At 43.9% G+C, this 26,551-nt stretch overlaps 1 protein-coding gene across 2 annotated transcripts in view; it reads right to left on the bottom strand.

Moving 5' to 3' along the window:
* WDR1 (WD repeat domain 1) overlaps positions 1–26,551 on the bottom strand; it is a 114,123-nt gene that overhangs the window by 36,263 nt on the left and 51,309 nt on the right. For both annotated transcript variants that reach the window (XM_087875261.1, XM_087875262.1), the window contains exons 4-7: positions 24,341–24,488; positions 22,643–22,823; positions 21,254–21,331; positions 13,402–13,482 (exon numbers count right to left, since the gene is read on the bottom strand). In XM_087875261.1, coding sequence (XP_087731387.1) covers positions 13,402–13,482; positions 21,254–21,331; positions 22,643–22,823; positions 24,341–24,488 — 488 coding nt within the window. The remainder of the gene's footprint in view (positions 1–13,401; positions 13,483–21,253; positions 21,332–22,642; positions 22,824–24,340; positions 24,489–26,551) is intronic.

Raw genomic sequence — 26,551 nt, 5'->3', positions numbered from 1 at the left:
GTTCTCTGCTACTTGTCTGTTGAATATTCTCCATCTTCTCTTTCATACTTTTCAAATCATCCTTTAGCTCTCTTAGTTCATCTTTAATTTCTTGGTGATTTCTTCTGGCTTCCTCCTGGTGATCTGCCATTTTTTCTTGCGATTTCAATAAAGTTTCTTGAATTGTTTGTAGCATATTTTGCATGCTGCTCATAGTTGGTTCCATCTTATCCTTTTCTTTTCCCAGCATGGATTCAATCGATCGCTGCATTGTAGGTGAGGGCATTGCAGTTGTGTTTACTATAGGTTTTTTTCCCCCATTTTCATTGTTGTTGTTGTTGTTGACGTTATTATATTTTTAGTCCAATTCCTCCACAATATTATATTTTTTTAGATATTACTTTACTTTGCAATGTTAGTACTCAGTTAGAAAATCGCTACCTCTTTCAAATGTACCTTTCAAATAACAATTATCAACTGTTATGCCTCTTCTCCCCTCTTTTCACTGTATTTTTTTTTGAAAAAAACTTTATTGAGTTTTTTAAAAACATAAGTATATTGACATTTTCAATTAACATCAAATGTGCTGTGTTTTAACTATATACAAAAAATATTTCTGGTGATATTTCAAATTACTTTTTACCTTTGTTTAGCACACCTTTTACTCTTTCATTTTATCATGCATCCACTTATACCACCTTTCCCACTCAATATAATAATCTGACTTCTCATCATCATTTAATTCATGGGTTAGTTTAGTCATCTCTGCGCACTCCAATATTTTCCTAATTATAAGCTCTTCTGGTGGTTGGGTTTTCTCTTTCCAATACTGTGCATACGCCAGTCTGGCAGCTGTAATTATATGGATCATTAAGTGGATCTTTTCCTTTCCGTATGGCTTCTTTACTACTCCCAGGAGAAATATTTCCGGTGTTAATTCAAAATGAGATAGCAGAAGTGTTAGGACTACAGATTGTCAAAAAAATTAAATACCTAGGAATTTGGATTACATCAAGATGTTCGACCGTAAAAGAGGACAACTATATCCCCTTAATTAGAAAAATGAAACAAGACCTCGATAGATGGAACAAAATAAGATTGTCACTTTTGGGCAAGATAGCCGCAATTAAGATGAATATTCTCCCCAAAATATTATTCCTATTTCAAAATATACCGGTGAATTTAGACCAGTGGTTCTCAACCTTCCTAATACCACGACCCTTTAATACAGTTTCTCATGTTGTGGTGACCCCCAACCAGGGGTGGGTTCTAATTTTTTTTACTACGGGTTCTGTGGGTGTGGCTTATTTTGTGGGCGTGGCTTGGAGGTCATGTGACCGGGTGGCCATGGCTATGTGTATAGGGACTACTCAGAGGGCTGAAAAAAGTCATTTCTGACAGGTCCTCACACTTTTGACTGGTCCTCACACTTATGACCATCCTCACATTTATGCCTGTGCAGCATTCTTAACAACCATGTCACTCATTTCACTACTGCTTCTCTTCAACATGGTATAAGATAGGGCAAAAATCGTAAAATGTGAGGACAGTCGTAAGTTCGAGGACTGGTCAAAAGTGCGAGGACCAGTCAAAAATAACTTTTTCAGCCCTCTGAGTAGTCCATATGCATAAAAGGATATAGCAATAGAGAGGGATAAAGGAAGGGAAGGGAAATTAGAGTAGGAGTGAAGGTAAGAGAGGGAGGAAGAGAGAAGGAGAAGGAGAAAGAAAGAGGAAGTAGGGAGAAGAAGAAGGGGGGGAAGAGAAAGTAAGAAGGAAAGAAAAGACAGAGGTGGTAGGTTTGAGGAGAAAGACTGCTGTACAATAAAAAAGATGAAAGGGAAGAAAGCCAACCCCAAACAAATATTAAGATATTAAGATAAAGAATGAATTGTTAAACTTTAAAGAATAAAAGAGAACAAATAGCAATAAATAGCAATAATTAGAAACACACATACAAACATACAACGTATTTTCTTTGAACAGAGTATTTGGCTGGTTCACAAATTTAAACAGTTGTAGGAGGTTAGCACCCACCCCTTTCCTAGAAGAATGAAATATTTTGGGAAATATTAAAAAGGCAGAATATTATATTTTCCTGTATGAGAAATGGAGAAGCATATTTTACAGACAAAGCAACTCCCACCTTCCTGCCCCCCACCCTTTGTTAATGGGCCAGAGGCAGAAAGTCAATCCTTTGTCAAAGGACATTTGCAACACAATAGCAACAGAAACTAACACAATGGGCCCCATCAAGCCATGTGATCCTGTCCACCATTAAACCATCTTTCCAAGCAGTCTCCATGTTTCCAGTGTCTTTTTCCCCACTTGGAGCAGAACCCAGAAGGATATTTCTTCCAACACAGTATTTAGTCATTTCAATTAAATTTACAATTTTTATATTTCCTTTTTACCATATTTATTCCTCATCTATTTTTTAAAAAAACCAATATTACCCTTCATCCTCATCTCTAATCTTAATCAAATTCAATTTTTCCCTTCTATTCTATATTATACCCCTTCCCATTGTCATCTATTTTTATATCCATCCTCACATTGGTTAATTATGTAATACAGTTGTTTAATACAAATTCAACATTTTAATATAAATCAATTAGTTATATAACTATCTTTTTTGTATATTAATCAATATGAACATGAATATTCCAATTATTTCCATGCAATCCAATTTCTTACAAATCAATTAATTATATTTACCAATAATAATAAACCAAATAATTTCCCCCATATATTCCTCCAAACCACAACTTAACCATTTCTGCTTTCAACACAATATGCAATTAATAGTATCTCAATTATTACAATTCCCTAGTTAAATAGAGCTTTTTTTCTTCTGTGTTTTAAAATCTTGAACCTCCTCTTGCCCTAAATTTCCCATTGTTTGCAGTTTGCACCTACCTTTTTTGGTGAGGAAAAAGAAAAAGAAATCTCTCTGCCTCATTTTGTCACGTTGCAGCCAAGACCCTGCTTACTTTCAACTTTGCTATTTCAGCATAGCTAGGGGGAAAAAAATCTGCTCCAGGAATTTACCTATTTGCAGCTAGCTAGCAACAGAGCCCTCCGCAAAACAGCTGAGAGTAGGGCGGGTCTTTGAAGCCCGGCAGCAAGAATTTAAAGTTTTTTTCCCCTCTAGCCATTAGCTGGGACTCCGGAGGCAGCAATAGATTGGGAGTGGGCGGGGTAAGCGAACGGCGACCGGGCGATCCAGCAGAGGCAGAGGGTGAGGGTGAGTGAAGGCATGGGTTCATGTTGACAGTTGCAAAACAAAATGGCAGCTCAGAGCTGAAACTCCGAGGCTAGGAGGGAGATGTTTTGACATTTTCAAGAGTGTGGGGGTCAATATAATCAATTACAATTGAGATGGAAAGAGGACCAAAAAACTGGTATTATGTTGCATGAGGAAGAATTGGTTAGACATATAAGAGAGAAAGGTCCAATGCATATCAAAAGGCTTTATAATGTTTTGCTAGAAAGGGACTCAGAAACTGAATTAGTTAAAGACTGTATGATTAAGTGGGCACAAAATTTTGAAGAACCAGTGATGTTGGAAACATGGGAAAAAATTTGGGTCCAGAATGTTAAATTTACACAGTCGCAGAATTTGAGGGAAAATTTTTACAAAATGTTTTATAGATGGCATCTAGACCCTAAGAAACTGTCGTGTATGTACCCTAATGTTCAGCCAAAATGTTGGAGGTGTGATTGTACAGATGCTACATATTATCATATTTGGTGGACCTGTAAGAAAGTTAAGGCTTTTTGGATAAAAATTTGGTGGGTCATGCAGAATGTTTTGAAGAAAAAAATTCAATTTTCTCCACAATTGTTTCTATTGGGTATAGCAAAGGGTTTTACAGTGGATGAAACAAAGTTGATTTTGTATATGATTACAGCAGCGAGATTGTTGATAGGTAAATATTGGAAAAATGAAGCTTTGCCTAGCGTTCAAGAATGGATTTTGAAGATGGCCAGTTTCGCTGAGATGGCGAAGATTTCAGCATATTTAAAAGACCGCTCACAAGAGACTTATGAATGTGAATGGAAAAAATGGATAGATTATGTGCAGAACAAATATCAAACTAGGAAGTATCAAATAGCTTTTTATTGATAGTATTATCAATAAGTAGTATTATATTACATTAAGATAGAAATATTTGAACTATGTGAAGATGAAAAATGATATGGGGGATGGGGGGGTTTAAAGTTCAAGGTTTTTTTTTATATAAAGGGGACAATGATGGGGTATACTCTATGGAAGTCCGGGGGGGAGGGGAGGGTTAGGGGGGGTTAGGGAGGGGGGGTTGGGGAGTTTGGGGTGGGTTAGGGGGGTGAAAATGTAATTGTAAAACTTTTACAATAAAAATAAATAAATAAAAAAAAAAAAAAGAGTGTGGGGGTCAATTAACCATCCACAGACCCCCCTCCCAGCAAGCTGAGGTATTTTCGGCTCAATAGAGCTGTGGATGGAGCCCAAGGATAAAACCCGAGCCGAGCCCGAAGATCAGCTGTTTGTCAGTAAAAAGACTGAGGGCGGTGGGGAGGATGTCAACATCAAAACCTGGCTGTCATGACCGGGTCATCCACTGAGTCTAATACAGCTGATGAAATGGTTGGCGAGACGGTGGCAACAGCGACTCCGGATAGGGTGTTGATAATGATGCCTGGGCTAATAGGCGCTGCATGTAGCAACACGGCGGCGATGATGTCTATGGCAAGGGGGGTTACCACAATGGCGAGGGGAATGGCGCTAATGGCAGCGACGGCGACAGCAACACCAGAGGCTGCAAGGAAGCCCTCGTTGTTAATAGAGGAGAGGGCAATGCTGCAAAGGCTATAAATGTTAGGATCCCTTCAACCTCTAGGGATCTGTTGCACTCCTCTTTCTTGAAACTCTGAGGACTTATTAAACTAATTGAACTAAGTAGCCTGAGCAAGGTGATGGATAGGGACTGAGGATTACAAACTGGAGATGATGACTTACTCTCCCCCTCAACTGTCCCTCTCTCCTTTATCAGATCTAGATCTATTACGACCACTCAGTGTTAACTTACAATCTTAGATCGATCTGCAGCTTTATTTACCACCTATTCCCCCAAGATTACCCTGATTATTTAACCCTAAATACTTTGTCCAGTGGCTCTGCCTTACTTTTTTGATCTAATCCTCGGCCATCGCTGGTATCAGGACTGGAGGAGATACAGACATCGAGAGTCTTGGATTATGGGGAGATAGACCACCTTCTCTTTGTTTGTTTCAAATGGTTTGGTCGCTGTGAGAGGACGACCCTTTGAGACCTCTATCCCCACCTCCTTTGGATGGACTTACTACAACCACAAGACTTCCCATCGTCGTGAGAGGGCGATGATGTTCCGATGTATTGACATTTGTAACATACTGGTCTCCCTTTTACATCTATTTCCTCCCTTATTTTAAATTACCTGTCTTAACCATCTCTAACACTCTTAGAAGAAAATGATCCTTCATCTCCTTCAACTAACTCCTATCTTTGATGTATTCAACTGCGGAGCTCCTTGCACTGCGAGATTCCCCCCTCTCACATGTCTGGCCCTCTCAGTTATCAAGGGCCGCCCTTGAGGACGGGTTTTGGAACCCTGAGAGGTGGTTTGCAAAAAACCGACGGCTTTGGGGGTTTTTAGATAAATCTTTAAGTTCTATTTTAAGGGGTTCTGGGAGGGATTGTGGGAATGGATCTGGGGGGATCCATAAATCCACTGAAAGGGGTAATGGGTCTGATAATCATGGTGGGGAGGATGGGGACAGAAATCTGACAAGGATGCAGGGGGATGAAGCGATGGGCATTAGTATAGTAAGTGGGAGGGGCAGATATGACGGCTGCAGGGGGCCATATTATGTTTCGGGAGTGCGCACTCGATGTTTACGAGCGATTGCTCACTCCGACCCCCAAAGCACTGCTCGTTTCCCGGGTTGTTCAGAGTCTCAGACCCTGGGTCTACGGCTGATGTTATGTAATGCCAGGTCAGTGGTAAATAAAGCCCCCCTCATTCATGATCTTATTTCAGAGGGGGGTGCTGACCTGGCAGGGATTACGGAGACCTGGTTAGGCCAGGAGGGAGGAGTTCCCCTTGTGGAAATGTGCCCGCCAGGTTTCCGTGCATTCCATCAGCCAAGGGCTCAGGGAAGGGGTGGGGGAGTGGCAGCAATATTTAGAGAAAGTCTTTGCCCGAGGGAGGCCACTGTTCCTCAGATAGCCGGATGTGAGTCCCTCCTTGTGAAGTGGGGTCAGGGGATTCAGATGGGCCTACTGATTGCGTACCTGGCTCCCTGCCACGTAACAACGGTCCTGCCTGAGCTGCTCGACATTATAGCCGGGGTGGCGGTGGAAACCCCCAGACTTATAGTTATGGGGGATTTTAACCTGCCATCTGCTGGTGAGATGTCGGAGACGGTTCGGGAGTTCATGGCTTCCATGACGGCCATGGGCCTGACCCAGGTAGTTCAAGGCCCCACCCACTTGGGGAATCACACTCTGGACTTGATTTTTGTCTCTGATCAGTGGCTGAATGATCTAAGAATAGGGGATATAGACATCAAGCCCTTGTCATGGTCTGATCATTCTCTCCTTCACATGGATTTTCAAGTCACTTCCACCCACCGCAGGGAGACGGAACCAACCAAATGGTTCCGTCCCAGGCGCCTGATGGACCCCGAAAGGTTCCTGATGGAGCTTGGGCCATTTCCTGAGACTCTGGCTCACGACTCGACTGAGGACCTGGTGGTCGCCTGGGACAGGGTGGCTACTGGGGCCTTGGACCGCGTCGTGCCTTTGCGGCCTCTGACCCGATGCCGATCTCGTCTAGCTCCTTGGTTTTCCGAGGAGCTGAGAGAGATGAAGCGTCGGAAAAGACGCCTGGAGAGCGATTGGAGGACAAGCCGATCTGAATCTGACCGAACACAGGTGAGATCTTATATTAAGACCTACCTAGTGGCGATAAGAGTGGCGAAGTCTAGCTACTTCTCCGCTCTTATTGCATCTGCAGAGAACCGCCCAGCTGCGCTGTTTAGGGTGACTCGCTCCCTACTTCAGGTGGGGGTACGGGAAGATCCCTTAAAGGGTCGAGCTGAGGATTTTGTACAATTCCTGCATGATAAAGTCGCTCAGATTCGGGAAGGCCTGGACTCCGATTGGGTAGATCCAGGGGAGGAGACGGGGGCAGGTCTTGAGAGCGTTATCTGGGAAGAGTTTGACTCTGTGGCTCCTGAGGACGTGGACAGGATTCTGGGCAAGCTTAACACTGCCACATGTTTATTGGACCCGTGTCCCTCCTGGTTGGTACTGGCCTCCCGGGAGGTTACACGAGGCTGGCTCCAGGGGATTATAAATGCTTCTCTGAGTGAGGGTGTCTTTCCCGCCGCCTTGAAAGAGGCGGTTGTGAAGCCCCTCCTCAAGAAGCCTTCCCTGGACCCGGCTATATTATCAAATTATCGTCCAGTCTCCAATCTTCGCTTTGTTGCGAAGGTTGTTGAGAGTGTGGTGGCGCGACAACTACCCCGATACCTGGATGAAGTTGTCTATCTGGATCCGTTCCAGTCGGGCTTCAGGTCACGATACAGCACAGAAACGGCATTGGTCGCATTGGTGGATGATCTCTGGAGGGCTCGGGACAGAGGTTGCTCCTCTATCCTGGTCCTATTAGATCTCTCAGCGGCTTTTGATACCATCGACCATGGTATCTTACTGCACCGGCTGGAGGGGTTAGGAATAGGGGGCACCGTGCTTCGGTGGTTCTCCTCCTTCCTCTCTGACCGTTCGCAGTTTGTGTTGGCAGGGGGGCAGAGGTCGACCTCGAGGCACCTTATTTGTGGGGTGCCGCAAGGGTCAGTCCTCTCACCCCTTCTGTTCAACATTTATGTAAAACCGCTAGGTGAGATCATCCGTGGTTTTGGGGTGAGTGTTCATCAGTATGCTGATGACACACAGCTATACATCTCCACCCCAGACCACCCCAATGATGCCCTTGCTGTGATGTCCCGTTGCCTGGAGGCCGTGCGGATCTGGATGGGGAGAAACAAGCTCAGACTCAACCCCTCCAAGACCGAGTGGCTGTGGCTTCCGGCGTCCCGGTATAGTCAGCTGGTACCATCACTGACAATAGGGGATGAGATCTTGCTCCCCACAGAGAGGGCCCGCAACTTGGGTGTCCTCCTGGATTCACGGTTATCTTTAGAAGATCATTTGACGGGGGTGGCTAGGGGTGCCTTTTATCAGGTTCGCCTGATCCGCCAGTTGCGTCCCTTTCTGGATCGGGACGCCTTGCGCACGGTCACTCATGCCCTAGTTACCTCCCGTATGGACTACTGTAATGCTCTCTACATGGGGCTCCCCTTGAAAAGCACCCGGAGGCTCCAACTGGTCCAGAACGTAGCCGCGCGGGTGATAATGGGTGCAGCTCGTTACGCCCATGTAACACCTCTCCTACGCGAGCTGCACTGGCTCCCGGTGGTCTTCCGGGTGCGATTCAAGGTGTTAGTTATCACCTTTAAAGCGCTCCATGGCTTAGGACCTGGGTACCTACGAGACCGTCTTTTGCCACCAATAGCCTCCCACCGACCAGTTCGTTCTCACAGGGAGGGACTACTCAGGGTACCGTCAGTCAAATTATGTCGACTGGCGACTCCCAGGGGGAGGGCCTTCTCTGTGGGGGCTCCAACCCTTTGGAATGAACTGCCCCCGGAGATACGGAATATCCCTGATCTCCGTGCTTTCCGCCGTGCCCTCAAGACCCTGATGTTCCAACAGGCAGGGCTAAACATACAAACATGCGAATGATTTTTTAAATGTTATCTAATTCTGGGTTTTATTTAATTGACCAAACTAAGTAACAATTTTAATTAGCAATTTTATGATGTTTGTGTGTCTATATTTTTCTTGACTGTACACCGCCTTGAGTCCTACGGGAGAAAGGCGGTATAGAAATATAATAAATAAATAAATAAATAAATAAATAAATGGGGGGGGTGAGAGAGGGCTTTGGCGACCCCCGTGAAATGGCCGTTCGACCCCCAGGTTGAGAACCGCTGATTTAGACAAAAAGTTTTTTTTTAGAATTAGATAAAATCATCAGAGAATTTATATGGGAGGGGAAGAAGCCGAAATTTTCCATTAAAATTTTAAGGGGCAAAAGAGATATAGGAGGATTTGGGCTCCCCGATTGGGAAACATACTACAGGGCAGCTAAGCTAGTTTGGATAAGAGATTGGACCATCCTGGAAAATGAAAGGATTTTAACCCTAGAAGGCCATGATTTACAAAAAGGTTGGTATGCCCACATTTGGGACGTAGAGAAGAAAAGGAAAACATATTTTCATAGACACAAAATTAGAGATTCATTGATACAAACATGGACCCCGATTAGGCAAAGATATTATAAAAAAGTCCCAAGTTGGCTCTCTACGATGGAGGCCCTGATCTACCCCAATAGATGGGGAATGGAGAAAATGGGCAGGTATAAAGATATCTTAGATGAAGGAGGGAATCTCAAATCAAATGATACCTTGAGAGAGCAAGGAATAATTTTAGATTGGTGGATCTACTTACAAATAAAATCTAGATACCAGAAAGACAAAGAACAATACGGCTTAGAATTTGGACCTAATGGGTTGGATAAAGTCCTGATGGGAACAGGCAAAAAGATTTTGGCTATATTGTATAATTATTTACTAGATGATGATAAGGCTGAGGATATAACAAAGAATCAAGTAAACGCATGGGAGAAAAATATTGGCCGAGATATAAATTTTAGTGAATGGGAGGAGGCATGGAATAAGAACCTTAAATTGACTAGAGCGGCGACATACAAGGAAAACCATTACAAGATGTTCCATAGATGGTATCTAGCCCCGGCCAGGCTAGCAAAGATATATCCTAATATACACCCCAATTGTTGGAAATGTGGCCATGGTCAAGGCACCTTCTTTCACATGTGGTGGACATGCCCGGAAGCGAAAGGATATTGGAGTAAGATCAGGAGATGGTTACACGAAATAATTGGGAAAGCTCTTTTCACTGTATTTTTTTAAACCAATCCCTTTTTCACCACTGTCTGATCTCCTTTAATTCTGACTCCTTTCTATAAAGCCTATAATTTTACTCCTTTCTATAAAGCCTATAATTTTTGCTCATACGATCCGCAAAACAGATTCCCCCTTTTTCCCAATTACAAAAGTCTTTCAAAAATATTACTTAATAGTAACTACTTAATAGTTACTTAGGATTACTTAAATCAAATTCGAAGCCAGAGTTTTTTTTTTCAAGACACCTTCCTCCGCTCCTTCTGTTCCTTATTAAATCAGATTGTCCAGTTCAGATTCCCCCCCCCTCTTCACACTCCATCCAATTCTTCCTTATTTCCAGTCCTACACAGTCTCAAACTTTGTTGTCATTCTTGTTATGTATAAATCCACAGTATCGAGTTGTTTTACTTACTTCTCTGGCTCTGTCCAAAATCTCCTTTCCAACACCAAATCAGATAGATCATTTCAAAATCACCCACCAAGAGTATCCGTTAAAGCAAAGTCACCGTTTTACAATTGTTCTCTCTTTTCTCCACCGTCTCCTCTGTATCAATCCAGAAAGTCCAGGGTAATTACTTTGTATTTTCTTTTGTTGATTCTGCTTACTGTTTCCGCTACATTGTTAACTTCTTTCGATCGTCTCCTGCCAAGCGCCTTTCTCTGCAGTCGCCTCTTTAAATATTCTCTGCGACTCTCTTTTCAACGCCACCTTTGTTTTTCTGCCGTCCCACTAATTCTCTCTTCTTCCTTACTTCCCCTTCAATCCCTGTAGCTCGAATCACTCTTTACTTCCTCTCAAAGGCGGCTGCCATCGCTTTCGATCTGCCTAAAAAGGCAGATTTTTCCCTGCTAGATTTAAGGGGTCCAGCTTCACACTCCAGGACACTAGCACCTCATCCGAAGCTTGAAACCTTCCCCTTTAATGTTCCGGACTCTCCAGGTCTGGAACTGCCCTTTTGGGGCTCCTATACAAGGATTAGCTGGGTTTACAGGAGCTGTCAAATTCTCCCTCGCCCACACCGCTTGACGTCAAGCTCGGCAATCCAATCTCTTCTTGAAAGCCTCCAATGATGAAGCTCCCATAACTTCCGAAGGCAAGCTGTTCCATTGGTTGATTATTTTCACTGTCAGAAAATTTCTCTTATTTCTCGGTTGAATCACTCCTTGATCAGTTTCCATCCATTATTCCTTGTCTGGCTTCGGGTGCCTTGGAAAATAGCTTGACCCCTTCCTCTCTGTGGCAACCCCTCTAATATTGGAACACTGCTATCATGTCTCCCCTGGTCCTTATCTTCACTTAGACTAGCCATGCCCAGTTCCTGTAACTGTTCTTCATATGTTAAAGTCTCCAGTCCTCTAATCATCTTGGTTGCTCCTCTGCACTTTTTCTAGAATCTCAACATCTTTTTTATGACCAAAACCAGATGCAGCATTCTAGGTGTGGTCTTACTAAGGCTTTATAGAGTGGTATTAGTACCTCACTTGAGCTTGATTGTATTGTATTGTATTCCTCTGTTAATGCAATTTAGGATTGCATTGGCTTTTTTGACTGCCGCTGCACACTGCTGGCTCATGTTTAACTGGTTGTCCACTAAGACCTAAGATCCTTCTCACAGTTACTGCTATTAAGCCTGGTTTCACCCAGTCTATATGTGTACTTTTGGTTTTTCTTGCCTAAGTGTAAAACTTTACTTTTCTCTACATTGAACTTCATTTTGTTAGATAGGACCCAGTGTTCAAGTCTGTCAAGATCCATCTGGATCTTGAGCCTATCATCTAGGGTGTTAGCTATTTCTGCCAGCTAAGTATCACCCGCAAATTTGGTAAATTCCCCTTCTATTCCCTCATCCAAGTCGTTTAGGAAGATATTGAAGAGTACTGGGCCTAAGATGGAACCTTGTGGTATCCCATTGCTTACTTCCCTCCATAGTACCATTAAGGACACCTCATTGAGTACGGTTTGTCAGCCAGTTATGAATCCATCTGGTGGTGATGCTATCTATTCCACTTTTTTCTAGCTTACCAAGAAGTAGGCTGTGGTCTACTTTGTTGAATGCCTTGCTGAAGTATATTATGTCCACAGAATTTCATTGGTCTATTAATTTAGTAACTACGTTGAAGAATGAAATAAAATTGGTTTAAATTGATCTGTTTTTAACAAACCCATGCTGACTGCTAGTTATTACTTCACTTGTTTCTAGATATTGACAGATCTGTTTTTTTTTTATTATTATCTTTTCCAGTATCTTCCCGGGTATTGATGTTAGGCTGACTGGTCTGTAGTTTGTTTTGCTATCAAATCACAGGGCTGATAGTATTTTTTCTTGCTTAGTTTTTAGCATTAATACTACATAATGCCTTCCATTGAGAACCTGTATACTGCACGAGCCAAAAAGAGGGTTGTGAAAATATCTATAGACCCCTCACATCCTGGACATAAACTGTTTCAACTTCTACCCTCAAAATGACACTATAAGGCATTGCTCGCCAGAACAACTAGACACAAGAACAGTTTTTCCCTGCCATCACTCTGCTAAACAAATAATTCCCACAACACTGTCAAACTATCTAGTAAGGCTGTATTCTATTATTCTTCTCATCTTTCCTATTACCTATCTCATTATTTTTTTTTTTACTATAACTTTGTTGCTTGTATCTTATGATTTATACTGTTTACTTAGATCCTATTATGATTTATGTTGATTGCTTATTTAGAATCCCATGACTATCACTAAGTGTTGTATCTTATGTTTTATGATGAATGTATTTTTACAATGACTATGATAATGATTTATCACTTATTGCTTGTATGTACACTGAGAGCTTATGTACCGGAGACAAATTCCTTGTGTGTCCAATCACACAAGGAAGAGGAAGAGGACTTTTGTGTACCCCCCACACACTATCCCTGAATGTTGCATGGCCTCCCTCTCACCCCTGTTTACCTCCACCTATCCTCTCCAACCTGTACCACACCCCCGTGAAACCTCTCTGGCCCTCTCTGGCACTTTTCCCACATTCCCAATTATGGTTGTAAATCAAGATCCATCTATATGAAAAGCCTGTCCTGGACTGGATTTTCTTCAGCTTTTCACTAAAATCCAGACACTGTTCTAACACTGATCTAACAGAATAATGACCCTTGACAAATGTAATCCTGGGAGAGTTCTGAGTTTGGTGAATCCAGGAACTTATTTGTCTGTGCCTGACATGAGATACGTTGAATTCTGGTATAGCTGCCCAACCATACCATTATGATGCTGTTGTGGCTATTACAAAGTATAGTAATAGTTTAATAAGTCATTTAAACTGATATAAATCCATAGAACACAATTGGAATATACTTACTGCATAAATACCTCCATCGTGTGCTTTGTTTCCACCAAGAGCATCAATTTTTTCTCCAGTTTTGCCATCATAAATAATGATCTGTTTGTTTAAAAAGAGACAACTACCTTAGAAGAGTTAATTTATGGATTGCATTAAAGTAAAACACTAATATTTCAAGAAAAGAACACCATAATATAGCAATAGCAATAGCACTTAGATTCATATACTACTTCACAGTGCTTTACAGCCCTCTCTAAGCAGTTTACAGAGTCAGCATATTTCCAACAATCTGGGTCCTCATTTTACCAACCTCAGAAGGATGGAAGGCTGAGTCAACCTTGAACTGGTGCAGTGGTGAAATCCAAATTTTTTTACTACCGGTTCTGTGGGCATGGCTTGGTGGGCGTGGCAGGGGAAGGATACTGCAAAATCCCCATTCCCTCCCCACTCCTAGGGGAAGGATATTGCAAAATCTGCATTCCCACTTTGGGGCCAGCCAGAGGTGGTATTTGCCGGTCTCCGAACTACTCAAAATTTCTGCTACAGGTTCTCTGAACTGCTCAAAATTTCCACTACCAGTTCTCCAGAATCTGTCAGAACCTGCTGGATTTCACCCCTGGCCTGTTGAGATTCAAACTGCCAAATTGCAGGCAGACAGCAGTCAGCAGAAGTAGGCTGTAGTACTGCATTCTAAGCACTGCACCACCGCAGCTCAAATCAATGAGTAAAAAAAAGAATATTGGCATCTGACTGATTGCCACTTTTAAAAAGTCTGATTTCAACCACTTTACCATCAATAGTAGTTACTGGTTAGCATTTGAGTATCTCAGAGGGCCACAGAACACCTTCCAAAGCATATATGGAGAGTAGGTCTGCCTGAGGAAGACCTCCTCAAATGGTGATACCACTACTAGAGATAAACTTTGGTTGAGAACTGAGCCCAAGATGGTTCACTCAAAGGTGGCAAGAGACTTTTGTCTACAGATAATCCTCGATTTACAATCACAGTTGTGCCCGAAATTTCCGTTGCTAACTGAGACATTTGTTAAGTGAGTTTTGCCACGACCTTTCTTGCCACAGCTTCTTTTCTGAAGCTTCGTTTCTGATGCTTTTTTCAGCCTCTGAAACTTCCGTTTGAGAAGCTGGGCGGGACTACATTTGGAGTATAAGACGCACCCAGATTTCCACCCTCTTTTTGGAGGGAAAAAGGTACGTTTTATACTCTACAAAATACGGTAAACATGAACCAGTTGCCCAGCATCTGAATTTTGATCACATGATCAAGGGGATGCTGCAAAGGTCGTAACTGTGAAAAACTGTCATAAGTCACATTTTTCAATGCCATTGTAACTTTGAACAGTCACTAAACGAACTGTTGTAAATCAAGGACTACCTGTATTTCTTCTTTCTCAATCTCTCCTTAGTACTATTCTTTTCACCATCGGTACAAAAACCCCATTTCTAGGTATTATTTTTCCTTTCTGCCCATTGTTCTCACTATCTTTACTATTAAAACATTTATGCCTATCCACACCTAGCACCGTGATGGTGAACCTATGGCACACATGCCAGACGTGGCACACAGAGCCCTCTCTGTGGGCACACACGATGTTGCCCCAGCCCAGCTCCAACTGAGTTTCTCCATCACGTTTCACTCAATCAATTCCAACTTCTCGCGAAAGAAAAAGATCTCACAAAGTTGGAATTGATTCAGTGAACTTTTTCATTCACCCACTTCACAATGGGGGAGGCGGGGTCCCGTCCTCTTCCTGAAGCCCATTACAATGTGGAGCCACAATGCGACCCATGCAGCTCTTTCACCCCTCTGCTGCAGCTCTGTCACTCTGTCAGAGCAGAGGGATGAAAGAGCTGTCGCCCTGTCGCGGCGGTGGCTATGGGAGGAGCCTTAGTGCAGGAGTGAAGTATCACTGCACTTAACTTTCCGCAGCAACAGCATTCCACCTTCATCACAGTACATTTGCTGTTGCCACCAGCAAAGAGGGCTGGGAGAGAACAGCGGGGGTGGATCTTGGGGGTGGGGGCCATCCCCCAAGCCTGGCCTTCCTCCTCCTTCATTGGCGGGGCCAAAAGAAAGAAGGGGGCTGCATGGGAAAGTCCTTCCCTCCCCTTGAGTGCTTTTGTACTCAAGCACTGAGTACAAAAGCCCGGGGGGGGGGGGGGCTGGCCCAACAGAAGTGCCCCCACTGGCGAGTCAGACGGTACAGTGGTCTGGTCCGGTTCTCGCAGCGGGACACTGTTCAGCACAGCCAGACGCAAACTGCTACCTTTGAAATGTGCCGCGCCTTTGAGGAAGCAATGGCTGGGGCCATGGGGGGGGGGCAGCGGAGGCATCAGGGCTGCTCCCCCCCCAGCAAGCCAGGCCTGGAGGAACACGGAGAGTTGTGGGCTGAGCACCGGAGGGTCAGAAGGCGTGTCCCACGTCACCCCAACACGTTTTTAGCGTGCACTCCTCTGTCCCGAAGTGGGATTGGGGGGTGTGTGTAGAGGGAAGGGAGCAGGGAGTGGGGGAAGGGTAGGGGAGCTTCTAGGAGGAGACACCTGGCTGGCTTTCCTTTTGGCATGGGGTGAGGGGAAGACCCAATAAAAATCCAATTTCCCCCAATAAATGGGGAAAATAAAGGCCCAGCGGTCTAGAGTCCAAAAAGGGGGTGGGGTCTGTTGGTCAGAGGATCAGAGAAGAAATCAGTTGAAATCTGGGCAGGAGGCTATTCAGAGAGGGATCTGCCTATGTCTCTTCTTCCCTCCCCCTTACGATTCCCCCCTCCCGGCTTTCTTCCCTAGCCTCGTTTTAAGGGGGGGCAGAAGCAAGGTGGGACAATAGTAGCTAAAAGGCTGCGAGGGGGGTTAGGTGTAGGGCTTATTAAAGACAGGGATGGGGAAAAGATGCCATTCCTTTCCCAAGGAAAGTGGAATAAAATAGGGGTGTGTGGGTGGGTGGGTGTATGTGTGTGTGTGTAAATAACAGCCCAGGGCTTCAGCCACAAACAACAGTTGGGGTTATTTTTTCCAAGAGCTTCTAAGCTACACAGCATTCTTGAATAACTACTAAATACTAAATACTAACAATAATGAACCATAATATACAGGGTTAAAGGAAGGAAGGTGAAATCAGAGAAGGAACGAAGGAAGGAACGAAGGAACGAAGGAAGGAAGATGTTATGGCTCTCCAGAGGTTACTGCACTACACTCCCATCATTCCTGTGTTGTGCTGTTAAAGAAATCCAGTGTCCAGTGTAAAGAAGTCACGTTCTGAAAGAGTGATTGAAATTCTTCACAAAACCTCATTATTCTATCTAGATCCGTTCCAGTCGGGTTTCAGGCCCGAGTACAGCACGGGAACGACATTGGTCGCTTTGATGGATGATCTCTGGAGGACGCGGGACGGGGGTTGTTCCTCTGTCCTGGTCCTATTAAGACCTCTCAGCAGCTTTTGATACCATCGACCATGGTATCATGCTGCGCCAGTTGGAGGGGCTGGGGGTGGGGAGCACCGTGCTGCAGTATTTCTCCTCTTTTCTCTCCGACCGGTCGCAGTTCGTGTTGGCAGGGGGTAGAGGTCAACCTCGAGGCGCCTTGTTTGTGGGGTGCCACAAGGGTCGGTCCTCTTGCTTCTGTTCAACATTTATGTGAAGCCACTGGGTGAGATCATCCGTGGTTTTGGGGTGAGGTTTCACCAGTACACTGATGACACTCAGCTGTACATCTCCACCCCGGACCACCCCAATGATGCCCTTGACGTGATGTCCCGGTGCCTGGAGGCAGTGTGGATCTGGATGGGGGAGAACAGGCTCAGACTCAACCCCTCCAAGGCCGAGTGGCTGTGGCTTCCGGCGTCCCGATATAGTCAGCTGATTCCATCGCTGACTATTGCGGGGTGAGTCTTTGGCCCCCACGGAGAGGGTTCGCAACTTGGGTGTCCTCCTGGACGCACGGCTGTCCTTGGAAGAACACCTGACGGCTGTGGCCAGGGGGGCCTTTTATCAGGATCGCCTGATCCGCCAGTTGCGTCCCTTTCTGGATCAGGACTCCCTGCGCACGGTCACTCACGCCCTTGTCACTTCCCAACTACTGCAATGCTCTCTACATGGGGCTCCCCTTGAAGAGCACCCGGAGGCTCCAATTGGTCCAGAATGCGGCCGCGCGGGTGATTGTGGGGGTGACGTGGCGCTCCCATGTAACACCTATCCTGCATGAGCTGCATTGGCTCCCGGTGGTCTTCCGGATGCGATTCAAGGTGTTGGTTAACATCTTTAGAGTGCTCCATGGCTTAGGACCTGGATATCTACGAGACCGCCTTCTGCTACCAATAACCTCCCACCGGCCAGTACGTTCCCACAGAGAGGGTCTCCTCCGGGTGCCGTTGGTCAGGCAATGTCGACTGGTGACCCCCAGGGGGAAAGCCTTCTCTGTGGGGGCACCTGCCCTCTGGAACCAATTGCCCCCGGAGATTCGGAGGACCCGGACCTACGCACTTTCCGCCATGCCCTCAACTCTTCTGCTCAAACAAGCCGGGCTGGCATGATTCCAACTCTTCAACTTTGGATCGTCATGTTTTAAGAATGGGTCTTTAATTAGTTATGGGCCATATTGTTTAATATATATTTTAAATTGCTTTTAAATTTTATTTAAAAGCAATCAGCCCTGCCTGAGCTACTCGACGTGATAGCCACGGTGGCAGTTGATACACCCAGGCTTATGGTCATGGGTGATTTCAACTTGCCATCCGTTGGTGAAACGTCTGGGATGGCTCGGGAGTTCATGGCTTCCATGACGGCCATGGATTAGTTCATGGCCCCACTCACGGGGGGGGACACACTCTAGACTTGATTTTTGTCTCTGGCCAGTGGTTGAGTGATCTTGTTATAGGGGATATAGACATGGAACCCTTGTCATGGTCAGATCACTCACTCCTTCGTCTGGACCTTCGTACCGCTACACCCCGCCGCAGGGAGGCGGTCCCAATTAGATGGGTCCGCCCCAGGCGCCTGATGGATCCTGATAGGTTCCAGATGGAGCTTGGGCCAATTCCTGATGATCTGGCACATGACTCGGCCGAGGACCTGGTAGCTGCCTGGGATCGGGCGGCTGGTGGGGCCTTGGATCGAATCGTGCCTTTGCGGCCTCTGACCCGCTGTCGATCCCTCGCGGCTCCTTGGTTCACCGAGGAGCTGAGGGAGATGAAACGCCAGAAAAGACGCCTAGAGAGCGGTTGGAGGGCCAGTCGCGCTGAATCTGACCGAACACTGGTAAGGTCGCATATTAAGACCTACCTAGTGGCGATAAAGACGGCAAAGTGTAATTACTTTTCCGCCTCTATTGCGTCATCAGGGAATCGTCCGGCAGCCCTGTTCAGGGTAACCCGCTCCCTGCTCCATCTGGGAGCGCAGGAGGATCCCTTGGAAGGCAGGGCGGAGGATTTCGGACAATACCTGTATGACAAAATCGCTCAGATCCGGGGGGACTTGGACTCTGACTGGGTAGATCAGGGCAGGGTGACGAGGAATAGTCTTGAGAATGTTATCTGGGAGGAGTTTGATGCTGTGACTCCCGATGATGTGGACAGGATTTTGGGGAGACTTAGTGCAGCCACATGTTTACTGGACCCGTGTCCCTCCTGGTTGGTACTGGCCTCCCGGGAGGTTACACGAGGCTGGCTCCAGGATGTTATCAACGCTTCATTGAGTGAGGGTTACTTCCCCGTGGCCTTGAAAGAGGCGGTGGTGAGGCCTCTCCTCAAGAAGCCGTCCCTGGATCCAGCAATATTGGCCAACTATCGTCCTGTCTCCAACCTTCGCTTTCTGGCGAAGGTTGTTGAGAGTGTGGTCGCGCGACAGTTTCCGCAATTCCTGGAGGAAACATCCTATCTGGATCCGTTCCAGTCTGGTTTCAGGCCTGGGCACAGCACGGAAACGGCATTGGTCGCGTTGGTTGATGATCTCTGGAGGGCTCGGGACAGGGGTTGCTCCTCTGTTCTGGTCCTGTTAGACCTCTCAGCGGCTTTTGATACCATCGACCATGGTATCATGCTGCACCGGTTGGAAGAGTTGGGGATGGGGGGCACCGTGTTACGGTGGTTCTCCTCCTTTCTCTCCGACCGGTCGCAGTTCGTGTTGACAGGGGGGCAGAGGTCGACCTCGAGGCCTCTTATATGTGGAGTGCCTCAGGGGTCGGGCCTCTCGCCCCTCCTGTTCAACATTTATGTGAAGCCGCTGGGCGAGATCATCCGTGGCTTTGGGGTGAGATACCATCAGTACGCTGATGATACTCAGCTGTACATCTCCACCCCTGGCCACCCCAATGATGCCCTTGAAGTGATGTCCCAGTGCCTGGAGGCTGTACGGATCTGGATGGGGAGGAACAGGCTCAAGCTCAACCCTTCCAAGACTGAGTGGCTGTGGTTCCCGGCATCCCGATATAGTCAGTTGACTCCATCACTGACTATTGGGGGCGAGTCTTTGGCCCCCACAGAGAGGGCTCGCAATCTGGGAGTCCTCCTGGATACACAGCTGTCCTTGGAGGAACATCTGACGGCTGTAACCAGGGGGACCTTTTATCAGGTTCGCCTGATCCGCCAATTGCGGCCCTTTCTTGATCGGGATTCCCTGTGCACAGTCACTCATGCCCTTGTGACCTCTCGCCTTGATTACTGTAACGCTCTTTACATGGGGCTCCCCTTGAAGAGCACCCGGAGGCTCCAACTGGTCCAGAACGCAGCAGCGCGGGTAGTGACGGGAGCAGCATGGCGCTCCCATGTAACACCGCTCCTGCGCGAGCTGCACTGGCTCCCAGTGGTCTTCCGGGTGTGCTTCAAGGTGTTGGTTATCACCTTTAAAGCGCTCCATGGCATAGGGCCTAGCTATCTCCGAGACCGCCTGCTGCCACCGACGACCTCCCATCGACCCGTGCGCTCCCACAGAGAGGGCCTCCTCGGGGTGCCATCAGCCAAACAATGCAGGCTGGTGACCCCCAGGGGGAGGGCCTTCTCTGTGGGGGCTCCCACCCTCTGGAATCAGTTGCCCCCTGAGATAAGGAGAATCCATGACCTCAGTGCCTTCCGCCATGCCCTTAAAACCTTCCTTTTCCAACAAGCCGGGCTGGCCTAATTCTTTTTAAGTGTTTTTAATTGTTTGGTTTATTGTTTTAATTAATGGGGCCAAATTTATATATATTTTTAACTGTATTTTAATATTTGTATTTGATGTTTTTATTTGGCTGTTCACCGCCCTGAATCCTCAGGGAGAAGGGCGGTATACAAATTCAAAAATAAATAAATAAATAAATAAATAAATAAATAAATAAATAAATAAATAAATAAATATTTGTGTGTTCTTATTCTGGCTGTACACCGCCCTGAATCCTTGGGAGAAGGGCGGTATAAAAATTCAAATAAATAAATAAATAAATAAATTCAGGTTCACTTTGTGATAAATAAGTGGGTTTTGGGTTGCAGTTTGGGCACTCGGGCCCTAAAAGGTTTGCCATCTCTGTCCTAGCAGTATGATTCTCAACATAAGTACTTCAGAGAGAATAATTGCTTTTCTGTAAATTCAGGCAAATATATTCATGGGGATGTTTCTATTCCCATGTGAAATGCTTTTCACATGAAATGCTTTTAAAACTGATTCTTTTGTTGGTGCTATAAATATTTTCTAAAAGGAAACTATTGTATATTAGAGGCATCAGATATATCCACCTGCAAACATTAAATGTTCCATTTTATTGCATGTGAATTAGAACCCAGACTAAGGTGACTCATGTGCTCTTGAAAATAGGTCCAATAACTTATTAGGGACTATACTGACACCTGTTTCATTCAAAGCATGCCTTGCATTCTATTAATTTTTTTTACCTGGCCGTCTGCACTGGCTGTAGCAAGTCTATTTCCATCAGGAGAGAACCTCACACAGTTAACAAAGCGGCTGTGGTCCTAAAGGAGAAGAAATACACAGTATGAACATTATACTAGGTGAGATGGGCAGCAAACAAGTCTAATAAATAAATAAATATACAGCAGAGTATCCTGCTTCCACAGCTCATAAACGGCATCCTCCAGATGCACAAAATATCTGATATTTCAGTCTTGTCCATAAAATTGCTGAGAATGATTACTGGCAGTTCACAGGAGTGACACTAAGAGATCATATTCAGAGGATAGGAATATACAAATTTTGTTGCCTAGGGAAATTAGGATTTAAGAAAAGTCCAGAATATGATTATCTCTGTGTATCAGGCACATTATTGGTGAAGATACAAGCAGTCAGTGCTAAATCTTATTTAGCACTACATAGGCTGAAACAGAAGGCTAGTTTGTGGCCAGCTGGCTCCCAGACAAAGCTTGGTACCCATTTTCAACTGCAATAAAGTCAGGAGCCTGCTTCAAAGATGGCACGGACTGAAGCTTGCATGTTAATCTATGTTATTTCCTAAGCATAGGAAATAGTGAAATAGGAATACTTTTAGGATGTTGAAAAAGTCTAAAGTTCAAAAATATGCAAATGCTGCTTATCTTATCTAAAACTACTGCATATGCTTGAGATGTGCTTATACAAAATGTGGGAATCAGGCAGCTTAATCTAGTACAACATAACAGCTTGTTATGTCAGTTTCATGCATGATGCTATCAAGAAACTTTTATGAAATGACTCAGGGGACATGGAGCTGCAATCTTGATTCTCCTCTATACATGAACCACATGCTAGTAACCATATTAATATGCCATTAAAAAGTCAAAAAGATATAGCTATGCACAAGCAAGGGAGTAAAGGGAGTAAAACTAAAAGAGGGAGAGAAAAGATGGGCAAAATGACCTTATTGCTAAGAGTTATATTCCCTGAACCTCTTGGACAGGCATTCAGAAAAGATCATTCCAAGAATCTGTTTTACCTGTGTTGACGTCTTTGTGTGACCAATATTACATGCTTATATGGCTTTCTCTATCCTTAACACCAGTGTAGATTTCCACATGTGGAAAAATCAATACACATGGATCCCTATCTATGCAGGCTTCTCTGAGATTTTTAACATATTTACTACAAATGCTTTTCATTCTGTTTGTACAAAGGAGCTTTCAGAAGCAATACCTCACTGACATACTGCAGATGCAGACCCCCTACAAGTCCTCCATAAGTAAAGTTGCCTATTTCTCAAGATGTGGAAACTGCTTTCATCTACCACAGGAAGCTGAGAGAAGATTCTGACCACAAAGCTAGACTCTGCTTAGGAAAGAAAACAAACTCACACTAATGGTGAACTGGAACTTGAATGGTGGTCCTTCAAAGAAAGCAGCACAGTTGTCATCGCTGCCTGTTGCTAAGCGATAAGGCCTCGTCTGTTTAACGTCCACTGTATTTATTACTTTGTTGTGACCTGCAAGCTCACCTACTGAAGAACCAGTATCCCACAAGAAGACTGCTCCAAATCTATTTATGCAAAACAAAGATTTAATTCTTTTTAATACACATTAAAGTAACTAATTATTATGCTCATGCAACTTCAACTTTACTTCTTATGGTATAATGTAAAAAATAATGAAATCAAAGGTTTTAAAAAATAAGTTTATATTTGTTCCTCTTAATTTTTTTTCTTCCCACTTAATCTTTTTATCATGTTATTTAATGTAATTTAAAAATAAAATAAAAAGATTCTCAAAGATGAACAAAAATAGGCTGCAATACCAACTGATTTTCTGCAATAACTGCTAAAGATATGATTAATTTTACACTTCAAGAACACACAAAAAAGAATTTTATCTACAAGCAAATAATAATTTTAAATAAATCTTTGCATGATGAATACCAGCAAAGCAAAGCATGAGTTTCTTATTGACATAATAATGTCTTAAATTATTGCTTTATTTACAAATATCTAATTCCTGAAAAGATATATTCCATGTATTTATATAAGGAAGCTGGAAGGGAAAATATAGTATTTCATAGCAGAAGCTCCATATAAGGAAAAAAAGATCTTGACAGCATTCAAAACTAGAGAAGAAAATATGGTGCCAATATTTCTGGACATAAAGGCAGCAGACCTCACTACGGGAAAGCTGAAATCGGTTCTCCTTTTTCCTAGATTTTCTCCACCTTTTGACATATAAGAGCTTTATAATCATAGTAACATAAAGAATGGTTGATGCTGAACAACAAAGGAATAGGTATGACTGCCCATAAAATTCTATTATATATGGAGATTTCTTAGAATTAAAGGTAAAAGGTAAAGGTTTCCCTCGCACATATGTGCTAGTTGTTCCCGACTCTAGGGGATAGTGCTCATCTCTATTTCAAAGCTGAAGAGCCAGCGCTGTCCAAAGATATCTCTGTGGTCATGTGGCTGGCATGACTAAATGCCAAAGGCACACAGAACGCTGTTACCTTCCCACCAAAAGTGGTCCCTATTTTTCTACTTGCATTTTTTACATGCTTTCAAACTGCTAGGTTGGCAGAAGCTGGGACAAGTAACGGGAGCTCACCCTGTTATGCGGTACTAGGGATCTGAACCGCTGAACTGCCGACCTTTCAATCGACAAACTCAGCATCTTAGCCACTGAGCCACTGTGTCCCTAATTAGAATTAGAATTCTTTAAAACTCTACTTCAGCTTTGGATATGGAAATTTAAAAACAAAAGCTAGAATTTACAAAATAATTCTTGCACCAACCACTTTCTGTGTTGTCCCACCTCATTTTAAACAGGGATGAGTTTTGATATTTTGGATTCCAACAGAATGAATCCCATGAATTACTGATAATGAGGATTTAATACAACAAACCTTTTCTATTAATGCCATTAAAAAGAGAATGTTTTGCTTAGTCCAAGGGTATGCATTCTCAAGAAAGATTCAGTTCTTAAACAAGTAGATTTCATCTGGAAATTAAAAATCCAAAGAAAGAGTTAAGAATAAAGAATATAAGGGTTTGAATAGAATTTGGGCTTGCTCACTTTTCCCTTCCTTCTCCAACAGCAGCAATTCTCTTGCTATCTTCAGTCCATGCAATATCTTTTATTTTTCCTGCAAATGGCTGATACTCGTATTTTAATAGATGTTCCTTCTGTGTGGTGTCCCAAATTCTAAGCTTTCCAGAGATATCTGTCAAAGCACAAACACATAGAAAAATAATTTGTCAAGCAAGATTAAAATACTGCATATCTATCAGATCCTAACTTACAAAATTTAAGATATACAGTACCAGTTCTAACATACTCATATGACTACTATTGAACAAACATTAGTTTTGCTTTTATTTCTGCTTACAGTATGAAGTCTTTCTGCTCAAAAAGAGTATTCAAGATAGCTTTATAAAATTATATGCTGAATATGGCCAATAAAAATAATGAAAAATAATGAATAATAAAACCACTGCCCATTAAAGTCTGGCCAAAGAGATGCTATCCTTCTCAAGATGTAAAACATGGTGGTCAAATCCATGTTGCAAGAGTGCATTCACAGTTACAGGAGAAAGCTCTCTTCTGCTTCTGGATTTTTAATGACCAGGCCAATTTAATAGGAGTTGGAGGCCTCAAATAGTAAGGACCTAAACAGTAAGGACTTAAACAAATGTTAAATTTATATCAATTAACTAGCATTAAAAATTAGCACCTTGTATGGTATCTAGAGGACAGTTGACAATTAATACTGGTTTTTTAATACAGTGGTGATATCTTGCATTGAAGACTGTTTTGCACCAAGGGCAAGTTCTGAACATTTTCTAAAGGCCAAGACCATATAGAATGCATTGCAGTGTTCAAATAAGGTATGAACAAACATGGACTATGTCTGGACTCAGAATGTGCCCCCCCCCTTGCTGTTCTACTTACCTTGTTAAGTGTCCTTTTTCCGCACGAAGCGTGCATTTGGTGCACACTGTGCATGTATGCACATGTGCACATTTGGCACGCACTGCACATGTGCACACATGCAGTGTGCATTTGGTGCGCGCTGCGCATGTGCATACACACAGCGTGCGTTTGGCACACACCACACGTCCGTGGGCAGCGAACCGGTGGCAAACTGCAGAGGATTTCACCACTGCTAAGGACCTCTGAGAACCTCTGACTTCTGATAAAGTGTTTTTGGTGCTCACCAGGCTGAAAAATCTATTTCCGAAGAATTTGAATTCCAACAGTCCACTGCCAGGAAGATCATGTACAAATTGAGGTAATTCAACACCATTATTATCCTCTCAGGAGTAATAGGAGTAACCAACCAAGATCACACCAAGAGCAAGGCATATAATACTCTTGGAAGTCACCAAGAACCCAGTAACAATGTCTAGAAAACTAATCTTGCATTGGCAGATGTGAATGTTCATGAGACCCCATCAAGAGAACACTGAACAACAATGGTGCAGATGGTAGGGTTGTAAGGAGAAAGCCACTATTCTTCAAAAAGAACATTGCTGCCTGTGTACAATTTGTCAAAGACCACATGGATAGCTCAGAAGGCTGCTGCAAAAACACTGTGTGGACACATGGGACCAAAATCAAACTTTTTGACTTAATTGAAAAATATTATGGTGACATTGGTGAAAAGCAGCAACTGCATTCCAGCATAAGAACTTTTCCCATCTGTGAAACATGGTAGTGGCAGTTCCATAGTTTGGCCCTGCTCTTCTGCCTCTGGATCTGGTTGGCTTGCCATCATTGATGAAACTATGAATTCTGAATTATACCAGCAAGTTCTACAGGAAAGTGTCATGGTATCTGTCATGAACTGCTTAAGAGAAAATGGGTCATGCAGCAAAACAGCAATCTAAAGTATACAAATTATAGGACCAAAGAATGATTAAAGCAGAAGAAATTTAATGTTTTGGAAAGGCAAGCCAAAATCCTAACCGTAATTCCATAGAAATGTTGTGGAAGGACTGAAGCAAGCAATTAATGTGTAGTAAATTAGCACCCACCCCTCTCCTAGAAGAATGAAATATTTTAGGAAATATTAAAAAGGCAGAATATTATCTTTCCCTGGATGAGAAATTGAGAAACATGCTCTTGGAAACAGAAACTCAGCCCCAGCTCCCTGCCCCCAGAAGATATTTTAGTGCCAGCGTATCTACAAGACACAAGACCTTCAAGGAAAAGCCATTCAGCCACAATAGGAATTGCCCCCCGTTGTATCAGCCAGCAATATTCAACCAAGCCCGGGACACAGAC

The sequence above is a fragment of the Pantherophis guttatus genome, chromosome 8 (assembly GCF_059756535.1).
Source record: "Pantherophis guttatus breed Tessera chromosome 8, ASM5975653v1, whole genome shotgun sequence".
In the NCBI taxonomy this organism is placed as follows: domain Eukaryota; kingdom Metazoa; phylum Chordata; class Lepidosauria; order Squamata; family Colubridae; genus Pantherophis; species Pantherophis guttatus.
This window is presented reverse-complemented; position numbering and strand designations above follow the sequence as displayed.